At 43.6% G+C, this 13,693-nt stretch overlaps 1 protein-coding gene across 6 annotated transcripts; it reads left to right on the plus strand.

Annotated features, from left to right (window-relative positions):
* The first annotated feature begins 2 nt into the window (after positions 1-2).
* Positions 3-13,145, plus strand: SPRING1 (SREBF pathway regulator in golgi 1). Of its 6 annotated transcripts, none has more exons than XM_006128318.4 (6): positions 3-140; positions 739-987; positions 3,154-3,307; positions 6,284-6,435; positions 9,589-9,702; positions 11,469-13,145. In XM_006128318.4, the coding sequence occupies exons 2-6, from the start codon at positions 871-873 to the stop codon at positions 11,550-11,552; spliced, it is 621 nt and encodes a 206-aa protein (XP_006128380.1). In that variant the 5' UTR covers positions 3-140; positions 739-870; the 3' UTR covers positions 11,553-13,145. The 6 variants fall into 6 exon arrangements, with proteins under 6 accessions (XP_006128380.1, XP_006128381.1, XP_075754298.1 ...); XM_006128317.4 differs by lacking the exon at positions 3-140 and adding an exon at positions 168-319; XM_006128319.4 differs by lacking the exons at positions 3-140; positions 739-987 and adding an exon at positions 159-319.
* The last annotated feature ends 548 nt before the right edge of the window (positions 13,146-13,693 follow it).

Raw genomic sequence — 13,693 nt, forward strand, 5'->3', positions numbered from 1 at the left:
CTGCAGCCTATCAGCCTTCCAGCGGATCATGTGCTGGGATCCGGAGGGCAGCTGGAGCGGAAGCACTTAGCGGATGTGTTTAGGTTCCTTTGCTGCAAGCAGCAGAAGCAGGAAATAACCCCACTTTTGCTTCAGATTTGGTGGGTCTGGACCTAATAGGGTGTGTGGGGTTTTTTTTTTTTTTTTTTTTTTTTGCATTGATCCTTTTCTGAGAAAGAAGGAGAGGTGACAGGCTGAGGAGACTCCTGCAATCCCCGGATCCGTCCTAGGATGCTCTTTTAGGAGCATGTCACGGTGGGGAATGGGGCTAGCTACAGAGGTACGGGCTGGTGCGATGGTTTCTTTTTCTGAAGACTGCATGGCACGTTGGCTTAGCAAAGGTTCCCTCTCTAAGCTAGAATGCTCTGTTAGATTCCCTCCGTTTCCTGCTAAATATCTGAGTAAAGATAGTTAGGTGGTCCTAAGTGTAGCTGTGTTTGTATTTTCGGGTGAGAGAACCCCCTCAAAAGTGTACCTCCTAAACAGCTCTGTTTAAATAGTTGCTCACGAAGGAAGAGCTGCGGCTTTTCTTTCTGTGTTCGGTCCTAGACTTCTTGTTAGGATTTAAGCCATAGTGCTTTTCTTTTAATAACGTTCTTCCAACTTCTCCAGAGTCTTCCCAAACTAGTTTGATTTGCAGCTGAAAAGTGCAGTCCTGAAAAAATTAGTTTATATCTGGAGGTTCTTTTCATTCCCCAGATAACAGGAAGTGGAGTGATTGGAGGATAAATAAGAAAAAATCTAGGGAAAATCTGAACCTGCTGTAGGTAGAACGAGAAGAGGGAAAAAATCCAGCAGTTCCAGAGCACAGCAGTGTTAGCAAAGGTGCATATGGGAATGGTGCACTTTATGTCAATGGTGTGGCGAAGGCTGCTGAGGAAACGTTGGGTCCTTGGTATTGTATTTGGACTCTCCCTCATCTATTTCCTTACCAGTACCTTCAAACAGGTCAGTATTGCCTTTCTTCTTTCCCCCTTGCTGCCTCATTTCACTCCTTCTCTGTAGATCAAGGCCCAATCCCCCAGAAATACTTAATGCCAAATATGGTGCTTATTACTACTGGAAGTCCTCCCATTGTATGACCACACATTATAGTAATTGCTGCAGGTTTGGACCTCTTGTCTCTGAGCTCCTTAAGGCAGAAAATACCCCACGCCCTGTGTAAACTTGCAGTAAAAAGTCTGGGATTTTAAACATGATTTCTGTTGCAGTTTGTAAATTATTTACAATGTTTTGCAGAGAGACTTAAAATAATATGCTGATGTACTATTTTTGTAAAACTTGCATTAATGATGGATCTCAAAATCTTATTCTAGGGTTCCTTTTGTTCAGCCCGCCTCATCAGTAATATTTAAGGGGACTGTGCGGAGCCTAAATCTGAAATTTTGTGCAAAGGGAAAGTTTTACATCAGCAATGTGTTCATGGAATCTAAAGGGCAACTGAAAAATGTTATGGGATCAAAGAGTCCTCTTGTGATGTCTGCTGTGAACCACTATTCCACCCAGGATAGCAGCATTGTGTATGGCTCAGGAGGGAGAAAAAGTGTCACTAGCTGCTCCAAGCAATGTCCCTAATGGTTTATTACAATCTATGCATGTGTAAATCTGTTCCAAGGATTGGGACCTCAGTGAGCTGCAAAAAAAAAAAAAAAAAAAAAAAAAAAAAAAAGGCAAATATAAATGGTGAAAACTAATGAGAGTACTTAACTCCTTTGGGTAACGTTAAAATGTCTACATCTGTGAACTGTTTATTTTTTTTAATGAACTAACCATCTATTATTAAAGACCAGGGAATTTCCCTTCCCTTGTAAATGATCTCTGTTCAATTATCCATGTAATTTAAATCTTTGTTTAAAGAAAAATATATTCTTCTGATGGTGATACTTGCCGTAGAATTGTTATAGTCTTACGATAAGTCCAATGTAAGGCCCACATTTCTTGACATCTGTTCTTTTTTAAGCAATGCCCACATAAAACCTGGATTGTTTTATTCTTTTGGTATGCACAGCAGATGTAAAAGTAAAGAACAACAAAAGATCTGGTAGCACTTAATAGACTAACAAAACATGTATATGGTATTTTTGTTGTTTTTTAAGTTTATCCTGTACAGACTAACTCGGCTACCCCCTGAAGCAGATTTAAAAGTGCATTCTATAATATGATTTTCCAAAGGCAATCCAAATGTTTTATAAATCTGGCCATTGTTCTTGATTTGTCTCCATTACATATCACAACATCTCTATTTTAAGCGAATAGAAAAAGCAGCTTTGAATGCCTGGAGGATTAGCAGATTTTGTTTCAGTGATTAGAGTCGGGATTCTTAGTTTCAGAATCTGCCATAACTGCCCAACTGACTTCCTATATGTTAAGCTAAGCCAATTTTTTTACAAGTGGCCAGTGATTTGGGATGTCAGAGATCCTCAGAACCTGATTTTCAGAGGTTCTGAGAAACTGCAGTTCTATACGACTCCAGTTCAGGTCAAAAAAGGGCTGTATCAGTGAAAATTAAGCCCAGCATGTCTCAGATTGGGCACCCAAAGTTAGCAGACGTTTCTGGGAAAGCTAGATTTAAATACTATCCTCCTCATTTTCTCCCATCCTTAACCTGGGAACAACAACATTTAGTAAACTTGTCAGGAGTAGGTTGCAAGGCTTAATTTAAAGTGAATGTTGACAAAGTGCTTTGGGTTCCTTGTATAATTGCACATTTTATTGTGGTTGGTGACCCTGTTTTGTAAAGAAGACTGATGGCCGGTGGAAAGGAAAAAGAGAGAAGATGGCAAAATAACTTTTAATACATGTTAGTTACTTAGTGAAGGGAATGCTACTTTTATGGTATAAAATAATGTCTGAGTTATGACATGTTAAATAGTCCTGCTATTAATATCTACAACTCCCTTTATCTTCATTATGTTGGTTTAATGTTATACGCAGTATATGGTAAACTAGTGTCTCTGACTGTTGGAGCGATAGCTCATGCTGCTTTAGTTTCTTGCAGTTTCACCTCTGTATTGGAAATTGCAACAGTTACGAGCTCAGCAGAGTGAAGGGTGCATAGAGTTGAGTAAGAGACAGGAACTGCATGTTAACTTCCATTGCTGTGTTTCACTGCAGGAAGAGAGGACGGTACACGATCGGAATCTTCTCCAAGTTCAGGAACATGAGCCCATCGTCTGGAAAGTGCAGTTCAGCCTGGGTAACAGCAGTCAGCTGAGTAACCAGTGCAGAAATTCTGTTCAGGGGAAGCTGTTCATTACAGACGAGCTAGGTAAGATCAATGATCAGAGCCTCTCTGGTAAACCAAGATTCTCAGCACTGTGTGTACTCTCTTTGCTGATAGCAATTCCTTCCACGCTCCTACATTCCCATAAGAGTAAATTCTTCTCTTGTGGAAATGTCTGATACTCTTTCCTTACAGTGAGTACTACCTGGAATTGAAGCCAGGCTGTTCAGTAATGGCAACAGGTAGATCTGGAATGAATGCAGTTATCCGAACAGCACTCCAGACATAATTGCCTACATTCCCGAACACTCTATGGGTATGTCTAGACTACATGCCTCTGGCGACAGAGGCATGTAAATTAGACTACTCGACATAGGCAATGAAGTGGGGATTTAAATATCCCCCGCTTCATTAAAATAAAAATGACTGCCGTGTTGTGCCTGCTCAGCTGATCGTCGACACAACACGACAGTCAAGACGCAGATCAGTCGATGAGGAGAGCCTTTGCCAACGATCCCTTATGCCTCCTGAAAAGAAGTTTACAGGATCAGTCGGCAAAGGCTTTCCTCGTCGACCAGTCCATGTCTTGACTGCCGCATTGTGCCAACGATCAGCTGAGCCGGCACAGTGCGGCGACCATTTTTATTTTAATGAAGACAGAGGCATGTAGATTAGGCTACCAGGCCTAGGAAAATGAAGCGGTGATTTAAATAATCGCCGCTTCATTTAAATTTACATGGCTGCCACGCTGAGCTGACAAACAGCTGATTAGCTGTTTGTCGGCTCAGCGCAGTAGTCTGGACGCGCGGGGGTCGACATCAAAGGCATTTGTCGACCACCCAGGTATGCCTCCCTATATGTCATCTGGAGACAGTGTTCTATTGTAGGGAAGTAGCATGTGAAACAACATTTCCTACAGCAGAAGAATTTACGCTAGTGGAAATTTACTTGACATTTGAATTTAGTCAGGACTTCAGTAATTTCACTTTTATGTATTTTTAAGAGTGCCAGACTTGGAATTTGGCTAAGTATTGCCTTGGAGAAATGAGTAGAATACTTTCTGCAGGATTTAGTTTCTGCAGAACCTAAAAGGACCCATCTAAGTTCTGAAGATGACCCTAGCCCACCTTAGTTTTTGAGGGCAGATGTACACTAGGGATGTGTACATGGTTAACATTCATGGTTACACGCAGGCTCCCGGTACATGCTGGGAGATAGATTAAAAGCCATCTCTTCACATATCCTGGCTCCCGGGGGCTGCCTGCCTCCCTCCCCCTGCACTGCTGTATCACAGGCAAGAGTGCAGGGGAGCCAACTTTTAAGTCAACTCCCTGCATGTACTGGCTCCAGGGGGCTGCCTGCTTTGTCCTCTCCCTCTTCACTGCTGCTTCTGTATCAGAGGCTGTAGCTTGGAGGGGTGTGTGTGTGGGAGCTGGTACGCATGGGAGGGACATCTTAAAAGCTGGCTCCCCTGTGTTGCTTTCTCTTAAAAGCTGGCTCCCCACCCCTCACTTGCAACAGTGTGGGGGGCAGATGGGAGCCAACTGCTGCCCCATGTGTAATTGTGTAAACTGCTGAAATTCTCAGCGGTTACACGGTTACTTAATTACATACATTGTACACTATGGCAGTGTTTCCCAATTGGTGCTCCGTGGAACCCCAGGGTTCCGCAAAGTGAAAGTAAGGGTTCCGCGAGAACGCAGCCTTGCCCTGCCCCCTCTTAAAGAGACAGAGTATTTTGCAGGTTTTTTTGCTCAACCAAGTCTGGTGGGGCTTTTTTTTTTTTTTTTGCTTGCCAAATTTTACTCTGGGAACCCTAGGGGTTCCTTGAAATTATTTTAAGCTGAAAAGGGTTCCGTGGCCAAATAAAATCAGGAAACACTGCACTATGGGGCAATGCTAAGCTACGGTGCACAACTCCGGCTATGTGAATAGTGTGGCTAGAGCTGACAATACCATAGGTAAAATTGCCGCAGGGTCTCAACTGTGGGGGTCAATGGAAGAAACTCTCCCATGGACTTCGTTTTCACGTCTCATTCTGGGGGAATACCGGAATCCACGAGAGAGCAATCAGCCGTCAATTTAGCATGTCTTTACTAGGGATGTAAAATCCCATTTAATTGGCTAACATGTTGTTTAACCAGTTAACTGATTTAATGGGGACCAGGAGGGGGGCTGCACCTATCTACCACTGGGCTGGAACACATTTCCTCCCCACTGTAGGCAAGAGTAGCTCCAGCCTAGCCAGATCAGTTCCTGCCCATGTTGTTCCCTGCCACTGGCAGGGCCTGCACCAGCCAAGACACCAGAGCCGCCCCTGTCCTCTGTGGGCCCCCTTCAGGCCTGGAGCTGGCTGTCAGCTGCTCCTGCCCCATTGGTTAACCTTAACCGGTAAGCCTAACCCATTAAGGGTGAGGCTTAATGGTTAACTAATTAAATCTTCACATCTCTAGAATTTACTAGACCCACTAAACCGATACTGGGATGCCTGATTGCTATGATCTTTGGGTAGGTGGGGGTCCACCCTGAGATCTGACTGGTTCATAATGTGAGGTGGCGCAGCTGTAGTCTAACTACCTTAGTTCCTTTTTGTGTTCAATTGAACAGAGCTCTAAGGCCACTGGCCACTCACCCTTATCAAATGGTCATTGTTAAGTTGTTTGAATATATCTAGCTGTACCAACCATTATCCTGCCCCCAAATATATGGCATTATGAAACATTTTGGAAGCGTGTGAGTTTTGATCCTTAGAATGTATTTTAGTACAATGTATTTTATCTACAAATTGCTGAGTTTTGAGACAGACTGGCCAAGAGTGATTATTTCCAAAGGGCATCTGCTGGGCCACTTGGGTGTTGAGGGATAGCAGCATTTCTCAAACTTGCCCATTCTCAGATGACAGGGTCCTGAACATGTGCATGCTCTCTCTCTTTCAGTCCCATTGCTTTACTTCACCCTGCTCCAACAGAAGGAGCACCAGAGAGACTTCTGTAAATGGCTTCTATTTCCTCTGTTTTTCAGGCTACATCTGTGAAAGGAAGGACCTGTTGGTGAACGGCTGTTGTAACGTCAATGTGCCTAGTACAAAGCTCTATAGTTGTGACAGCTGCCTGCCCAACGGTTGTTGCAGCGTGTACGAGTACTGCGTTTCCTGCTGTCTGCAGCCCAACAAGGTACATGAAAAGCCAGCAGCGCTCCATGTGCTTATGCTGTTCAGTCGGCTGAGCATCCTAATTTGCTAACTGGCCAAGTGTGCCCTTGTCATTGGGGAGCCTGAAAACAGGGAAAACCTGCTAGGACCATGTAAGAAATTGTCTTACAATAACAGCTAGGGTTGTGTGTGTGTGTGTGGACAATGGAAAGTCCATTTTGCCAGGGATTTTGAGATTTCTTCATTCCGGCTAAAGAAGAGACTGGTACTTTTTCAAAATTCTGTAGGAAAGATTTTTTTTTAAATGCATTTGTAACCATCCTCCCTGCAAGTTATAGTGCTTTCTTTGGGCAGCATCGGGTAGTCAGTACGTCTGTCAGCCTTTCTACCCAGCTACACAGGTCCCCATCAAGGAGGAAATGACATACCAGAAATCATCTGGCAGCCCTGGCCTTTGGTGGCGCACTACAGACTCTAAGGCACTGGCCCTCTTTCAATGGGCGAAGCTTTTCAGCAGTCTGTGGCCCTCTGCCTCCCGGCTTGGGCATGTAACCATAAGTTAGGGCCCTGGCCCACTCTGCTTGGGCAGAGCAATTAAACAGTTTATAGCCCGTAGCCTCCTGGATGGGGCAAATAGCAAGAATTAAAGTTTTTGGTGCTAGCCTTCTGGCCTAAAGGTTAGTGAAGTGCCAAACAGCGCCCACCCACCCTCTTTCACCAGGTCCCGGCTCAGGGCCCTAGCTATGGGTGGAGAAACATGTGGTTGCTATCTCACATCCCAGCAACAAAACTGGACCAGAATCTTGTTTCCCTGGGCTACTTCTTACCAACTGTTCCTGCTTCGTTGCCATTAGGACCTGGCTCTCAATCTTGTAATCAAGCAGCCTTTCCCCCGTCTCTTCCTCTTGCATCTCCTGGGGTAGTGGGTTGCCTTTTCCACTTTCAGGCTCTCTCTCACCATTAAACTGCAAGCTTATGTCCTTTGACTATCCTAACATTCAGATACCTACCCTATAGAGATGCAGATCAGACCAGATGTGCATCAAAACTGGCATCAGACTTTCAAAGGGAAGGACTTCTTCTTTGTTGCTTCTCTGTGTAGTGTTTAACTCAGCAGCAGGACTAGAGTGAAGCTGAGAAGGTTGCTACTGCTTCCAGCATGTCAGGTTAAGTGCTGTGTGCCTACTTTTTGGCCTTTGTCCTGGGGATGCACTGTGTGTGTAACAGAAAAGGCATGATTCTGGGCTGCTGAATGAGCTCTCTAGGAGGAACGTCTGTCTCCTCCGGTCTGGCCACAACTGTAGAGTCCTATACATCCATGGATATCTGCAGGTATCTGCTTCTGCATATGAAAATGTGCTTAGCTGCAGATTCTTTTTATAGATACGGATACAGATACCAATTTTGTATCTAGAACCCTGCAAATTTGTGGATATCCACTTTATAGCTGTGGGTATCCACATCCATGGATGTGGCTGCGGATATCCATGGCTCACTTTTGCCGATGCAGATGCGGAGGTAGATACACCTTTTCTAACCACACTGGTTCTATACAATTGAGCTGCACTGCTCTTTTCTTATACTTCCTGCAAGAGGAATGGAGTGGATTGGGTAGTAACTCTCTCTATATGGAAGAAAAGCCACTTTGCCTTACCACACCATTATTTTGGGTTAAATTGATACATTTCCTCTTGATAAGATTAAAATGTTTCCATTCGCCTTTTTAATATAATATAAAACTTAAAAAAAATAAATTTTATATAATACAACATTTTTAAAAAATCAAAACAAAAAGTCATTTCCAAAGAGAGAAAAATCAGTGTTTCATTCCAGCTGTTTTTGGATACTCCTTTTTTTCTCCAAAATAAAATGTTGGCAAAATGACATGATTTTTGTGACGTATTCTGACTTTCATCGAACTGTTTTTCAGTGAATACAGTTCTGTGAAAGTTTTTTCCAACCAACTATAGTAACAACCATGTCTTATGCTTAGATCCCTGTGCAGATACAAAATTTATATCTATATCCACACAAATGACCCCCAGATATACACATCTACATCTGTGGATATAGATACCTGTGGACATAAAGTGGATATCCATGGATTTGCATGACTCTACTTATGCTTCTACTACATCTGTTATCCCAGAAAAATCTAATTATAACTTTCCACTGCTTGTGAAACTTCTTTTTGGACACTTATTAATAACCGAATGTCTGGAATGTGGGATGCCAACAGATGTCACTGTTAGACTGCAAATTTATGCCCTTTGATTATTCTGGCATTCAGATTAGGGATGTAAAATCCCAATTAACTGGTTAACCAGTTAAACATAGTGTCTAGCACTTTGTTTAACCAGTTAACAGATTAAAGGGGGGGACAGGAAGGGGAGGTGATGCTGGTTACCCATTGACTTCCCTAATTCAGATGCAGATCAGGTGTGCAACAAAACTGGCATCAGACTTCAAAGGGAAGGACTGCATCTTTGCTGCTCCTCCAAGTAGTTCTTAACTCAAGGTGAAGGTGGCAGCAGTGCTAGAGTGGAACTGAGATGACTGTTGCTGCTTTCTGTGTCAGATTAAGTGCCACGGGCCTGCTTTTTGGCATTTGTTTTGGGGATGCACGGTGTATGTAACAACAGAGGCATGATTCCGTGCTGCTGAATTAGCTTGGGAGTAATGTCTAGTAGCAGGGGATGTTGGCTTGGGCAAACACAAATCGACTTACTGCCTCCATCCCTGTAGCGTCTGAGTTGTAAGCACTGATGAAGCATCTCATGAAGTATCCCTATTTTACTGATGAGGCATCAGAAGCTGGGAGGGACTTTGAGTCAGGAAATGAAACCAGATTTCCTTCTTCTACCTTGGAGCAATGGCCACCAGACTGTTAATGATCCTTGTTTGTTGGCACTGCAGCACTTGACTATATTCCACTAAGCAAGCACAATCCAAGGCCACTTTGAATTCAATCATTAACAAATGGAGAATGCATTGCTAGCAAACTTCTAAGAAGAGAAAGTAACAAGAACAGTTTGGAGAAACTGTTCTGCTGTCACCTTAATAGTCCAACTCCCAGTTCAAAACCCCTCAAAAAATAAACAAAAAAAATCCACCGTTCTCCATTCCCTTTCCTTAACTAGCTGACTTGGATGCTTATTTTTTCTGCCTTTCTCAGCAACTGCTCCTGGAGCGGTTCCTAAACCGTGCAGCTATTGCTTTTCAGAACCTCTTCATGGCAGTGGAAGACCACTTTGAGTTGTGCTTGGCCAAGTGCAGGACTTCATCCCAGGTCAGATGCGGTGGCATGGGAAGGGTGGTGTTGATGTATGAATGTATATTTCTTATACATACATGTTTGTGGGCTCATGTTCTTGTTCTAATCAGTCCGACTTGGGGGAATATGTGAGCAGCTTTCTCTCTAAACTAGGGGCATGATGCTCTCCTAGAGCAATGTAGAAACGGACACTGATTTCTTCTTAGCACTAGGGACACACCGTAAAGGGAATTCTAAGCTGGAATGTGGCCAATCAACTGTATTAGTATGCCTGTTTTCCCAGCAGCTTTAGCAATCCTGTATTGTTTACTTCACAGTACAATACATCTGGGTAATCACCTCTGTAAGTCTGCTGACTATAGAAATTTTAACTGATGTTAAAAATACACAAACCAGTGCTGGGTACCTGTAATTGAAACCACCGCCAATTCAAGGCTTCTTGGTTAGCAGAGTCTTGTTCTAAGCAGACACTCTACCTGTTGGAAGGGGGTGGTGAGGGTGATGCTTCCACCTGTGTAGGATGCACTTAAGCAGATGCTCCTGCTATAAAGTAAAGATGATGCCTGCACCATAAATCAAGGATAATTGATCCAAATGTCTCTAGAGCATTGAGGGAGAAACGCCTTTGTCTCTAGCCCGGATTTGTTTTGTTTTTCCTATGACATTTGATTAGAATGTGTTCCTGGGAACTTGAGCAGTCTGACTCCAGCCCACTTGGTATTTAATTCTGGCTACACTTCAGCAACAGAATGGTGTAAAGTTGCAACTAAATTTTTTTAAGTTATGTTAGAATACCTAGATACCAAGATGGCGTGCCTGTGAAATAGTCATTGGCATATAATAGGGATGTTAGATGTTGTTTAATTTAATAATCATGTAACCGCATCAAATTTTAGTGTTTACATGATTATTTGATAGTCCCTGGGGGCAGGGCTGGCAGCCAGTGTGCTCCGCAATTTGTGTACCTTTTTCCAATGGTTTTGTTGGAAGAAGCTTTTCCGAAATCCATCTACACTGGTCCAAATTTCAGAAAAGCCTCCTCTTTTGGAAGAGCCCTTCTTCCTCGTGGGAGGAGGAAGACGGGGCTTCCGAAAGAGTACATCTGCTCTTCCGCACAAAAAAGCGGAAGAGCAGACGTGTTCCCTGGACACAGCGGAGTTTTTCTGGGATACCAGGAAAATCCAATAGTGTAGACATAGCCTCTGATCCATAGGCAGCAGTACATGGCAGCAAAAGGCCCTGTTCACTGGGGGTCCAAGCTCTCTGCAGACAGGGGCTGTTCTAGCATTCCGCCAGCCACCTCTCCCTCCCACTGCCTATGTGGGAGGCTGGAAGGAGTGGGGGCAGGCAGTTCCGCAGCATTGGCATGCTTGGAGAGCCATCTTAAAAGCCAGCTCCCCACGTATATCAGCTCCTGCCAGCTACCCCCTCCCCATGCTGATACAGAGGCAGCAGTGTGAGGATGGCGGGGCAGGCGGCTCTGCAGGATCCAGTGCTTGAGGGGAGCTACCTCCTTGCAAGCACCAGCTTTGCCTTCCTCGGCTTGCTGCCTCTGATACAGAGGCAGCAGGTTCGGGGAGAGCATGTGGTCCTTAGGATTAACCGATCAGCCCAGTCTTATCAGTTAATCATTTACATGACTATAGGCTAACATCCCTATCCTATAAACACCTCTGCCTTGTGTGGAAGAGGAGTGAGGTATTTTACACTGGAGAGCTGCTTTTTAGTAACACATGTTCCTAAGGGCTGTTCCTAAGGGCTTTTCCTTCTCTTCCCAACAGAGCGTGCAGCACGAAAACACATACAGAGACCCTGTTGCAAAGTACTGCTACGGCGAGTATCCCCCGGAGCTTCTGCCTGTTTGAAAGCTGCCTAATCGGAACTCGTGTGGGGAAAGCAACCTGGGGATTTGTGTCTAGAGCAGCAAGACAAGAGCTGCTCATCCAAGAGCTTAAACTCTCCTCCTGAGATTTCCAAAGACAAAGAGAGCGATTTACAGTCTAAGCTTCGGATTTATTTCTTTGGGAAAACCTCTCCTATTTAGATGGAAAAACACTGTAGACCTGCCATGGAGGGGTGGGAGGAAATCCTTTGAAGGGTTAATCTAGTTGAAGGGCTACCTTTTAGGATGCACACAATGGATTTGATCTATAGATCAGCTTAGAAAAGGACATAATAGAGCTTTCATCTGTACATTGAAGTTAAACGATATCCCCAAAGAACATGGACTTTAGACTAACTGCTGGAGATATGAAGAAGGATTTTTTGTGCTTAAAAGGTAAAGAATCCCTATTGAGCTTATCTCTTGGAGGACCTTTCAGCATCCATAATGCAGCCTTTATACGTAACTATGAATTATTTATTGGGTTTATGTGGAATTGCTGAAAATATTGATGCTTCTTGTAGCCATTGGCTGACTCCTTTCAATCCATAGATTATCTCCGAGAAAAGCATCCTTCATCTTGACCAAAATCACTCATTTCCCTCTTCTGTCAGGGTTTTTTTCTACTCATCATCATGGTGTATGTGTGCCTTCCAATTTAAACAGGCCTAGCCAAGTCTCCTTTGGAATGCATGGAGCCTTTGGTTCCTATATCATGAAAGAGAAAAGAGAACTCTGCATGTTTTTGTGAGTGGATGCATTTGCCGTCTTGGTTAGAGAAGTTTAACCCAAGAAGAAGTACTGAGGTTTCTGCTGCTTGTATTGCACACCACCATAACTCCAAAACTCTTCACTCCTGGTTGTGCAGCGCACGAAGCAAAAGGACCGAGGTGTTTGGGAATCCTGATTTTAATGAGATCCTGATGTAATTAGACTAAAATGTCAGGATTTGTGGTTCTAGCCTTCCTCTGAAGTTAGATTAGCAGCCAGTTTTGCAGTAGTTCTATTAACAGCTTATTAATGATATTCCAGCATGGGGTTGTGACCTTGCTGCTCGGAGGACCCTCTAGCCTGAGATGTCAATCTAATTAATATGCTAATTGAATACAATGTTGGTTCCCCCTGCAGTTTCCTATCACTCCTGTAGGCTGCAGTTTAAATGATGCCTCTGTGAGGCCAGTCTACAAGAAGAAAGTTGGGAGAAAGGTTTTTCCATTGCTTCTAAATGCTGAGCAAATTTATGTTTTCTGAAAGTCAAAGTCCCAGGACTGAGGCAAACTATGCTGTTCTAGTGTATATAACAGCTCACTCCTAGTGTCTTCTGCCTTTATCATATCTGTGCACCTAGTGTTCTGCCAATGTTTTTGACTTTATGCTCATGAATGTTAATCAGTACCTCTTATTTCTTCCTTGGGATAAAGCAATTTACTCAATTAAGAAATGAGACTAATGTGGCCAGTATTCTATGACATCCCTTTGTTAAAATATTATTTATTCCATTGTAGGGTATTCTGTTGTGATAATCATTAAACTGTATGTGGCATAAGTGAAAATTAAAAAATTATGATACGTGAAATTGTGAAAATTCACTTGCATTTTTTCCTGCATTCTTTTCCAAAAGATTTCAAGTGAGATAAGGTCTTGGAAAATATAATATGCATGCCACCAAGTCCCTATGAAAAGTCTTAAAATTTATATCTCATGGATCTGTGACAGCAGTTTTATCAACTCATATCAATCCCTTTCTCCTATTTGCTGCCTTCCGATGGCAACTTGCTCCAACAATCATCACAGTATACAAGGTTATACCCTGGAAAGTGCTTTTGGTGGGCTCGGGGAAGCATGATTATGGAGGCATGGCAACTGCCCGCTGATGGGCAGATATAGCTATACCAATAAAGCTATATTGGCTAAAACCCTGAGTGGAAATGCAACTTTTAGGACTACAGTAAAACTCGGATGATCCGGCATCTGATGGTCTGGTACTCCTGATGGTCCGGCACCATTAGGAACCCAGAAGTGCTCCGGGCAGCCGGACCATTGGAGCTGCTCTGCCCCCAGGTTCCCCGATTCAGCCGCTGCTAAAACTGCCCAGCGGCTGAATCGGGGACGCATAGGGCAGAG

The sequence above is a fragment of the Pelodiscus sinensis genome, chromosome 15, assembly GCF_049634645.1.
Source record: "Pelodiscus sinensis isolate JC-2024 chromosome 15, ASM4963464v1, whole genome shotgun sequence".
Taxonomy (NCBI): domain Eukaryota; kingdom Metazoa; phylum Chordata; order Testudines; family Trionychidae; genus Pelodiscus; species Pelodiscus sinensis.

Coding starts and splice junctions, on each gene's coding strand:
- SPRING1 (XM_006128318.4), top strand. CDS start 871: ATGGGAATGGTGCACTTTATGTCAATGGTGTGGCGAAGGCTGCTGAGG. Junction 988..3,153: donor TTACCAGTACCTTCAAACAG/GTCAGTATTGCC, acceptor GTTTCACTGCAG/GAAGAGAGGACGGTACACGA. Junction 6,436..9,588: donor GCTGTCTGCAGCCCAACAAG/GTACATGAAAAG, acceptor TGCCTTTCTCAG/CAACTGCTCCTGGAGCGGTT.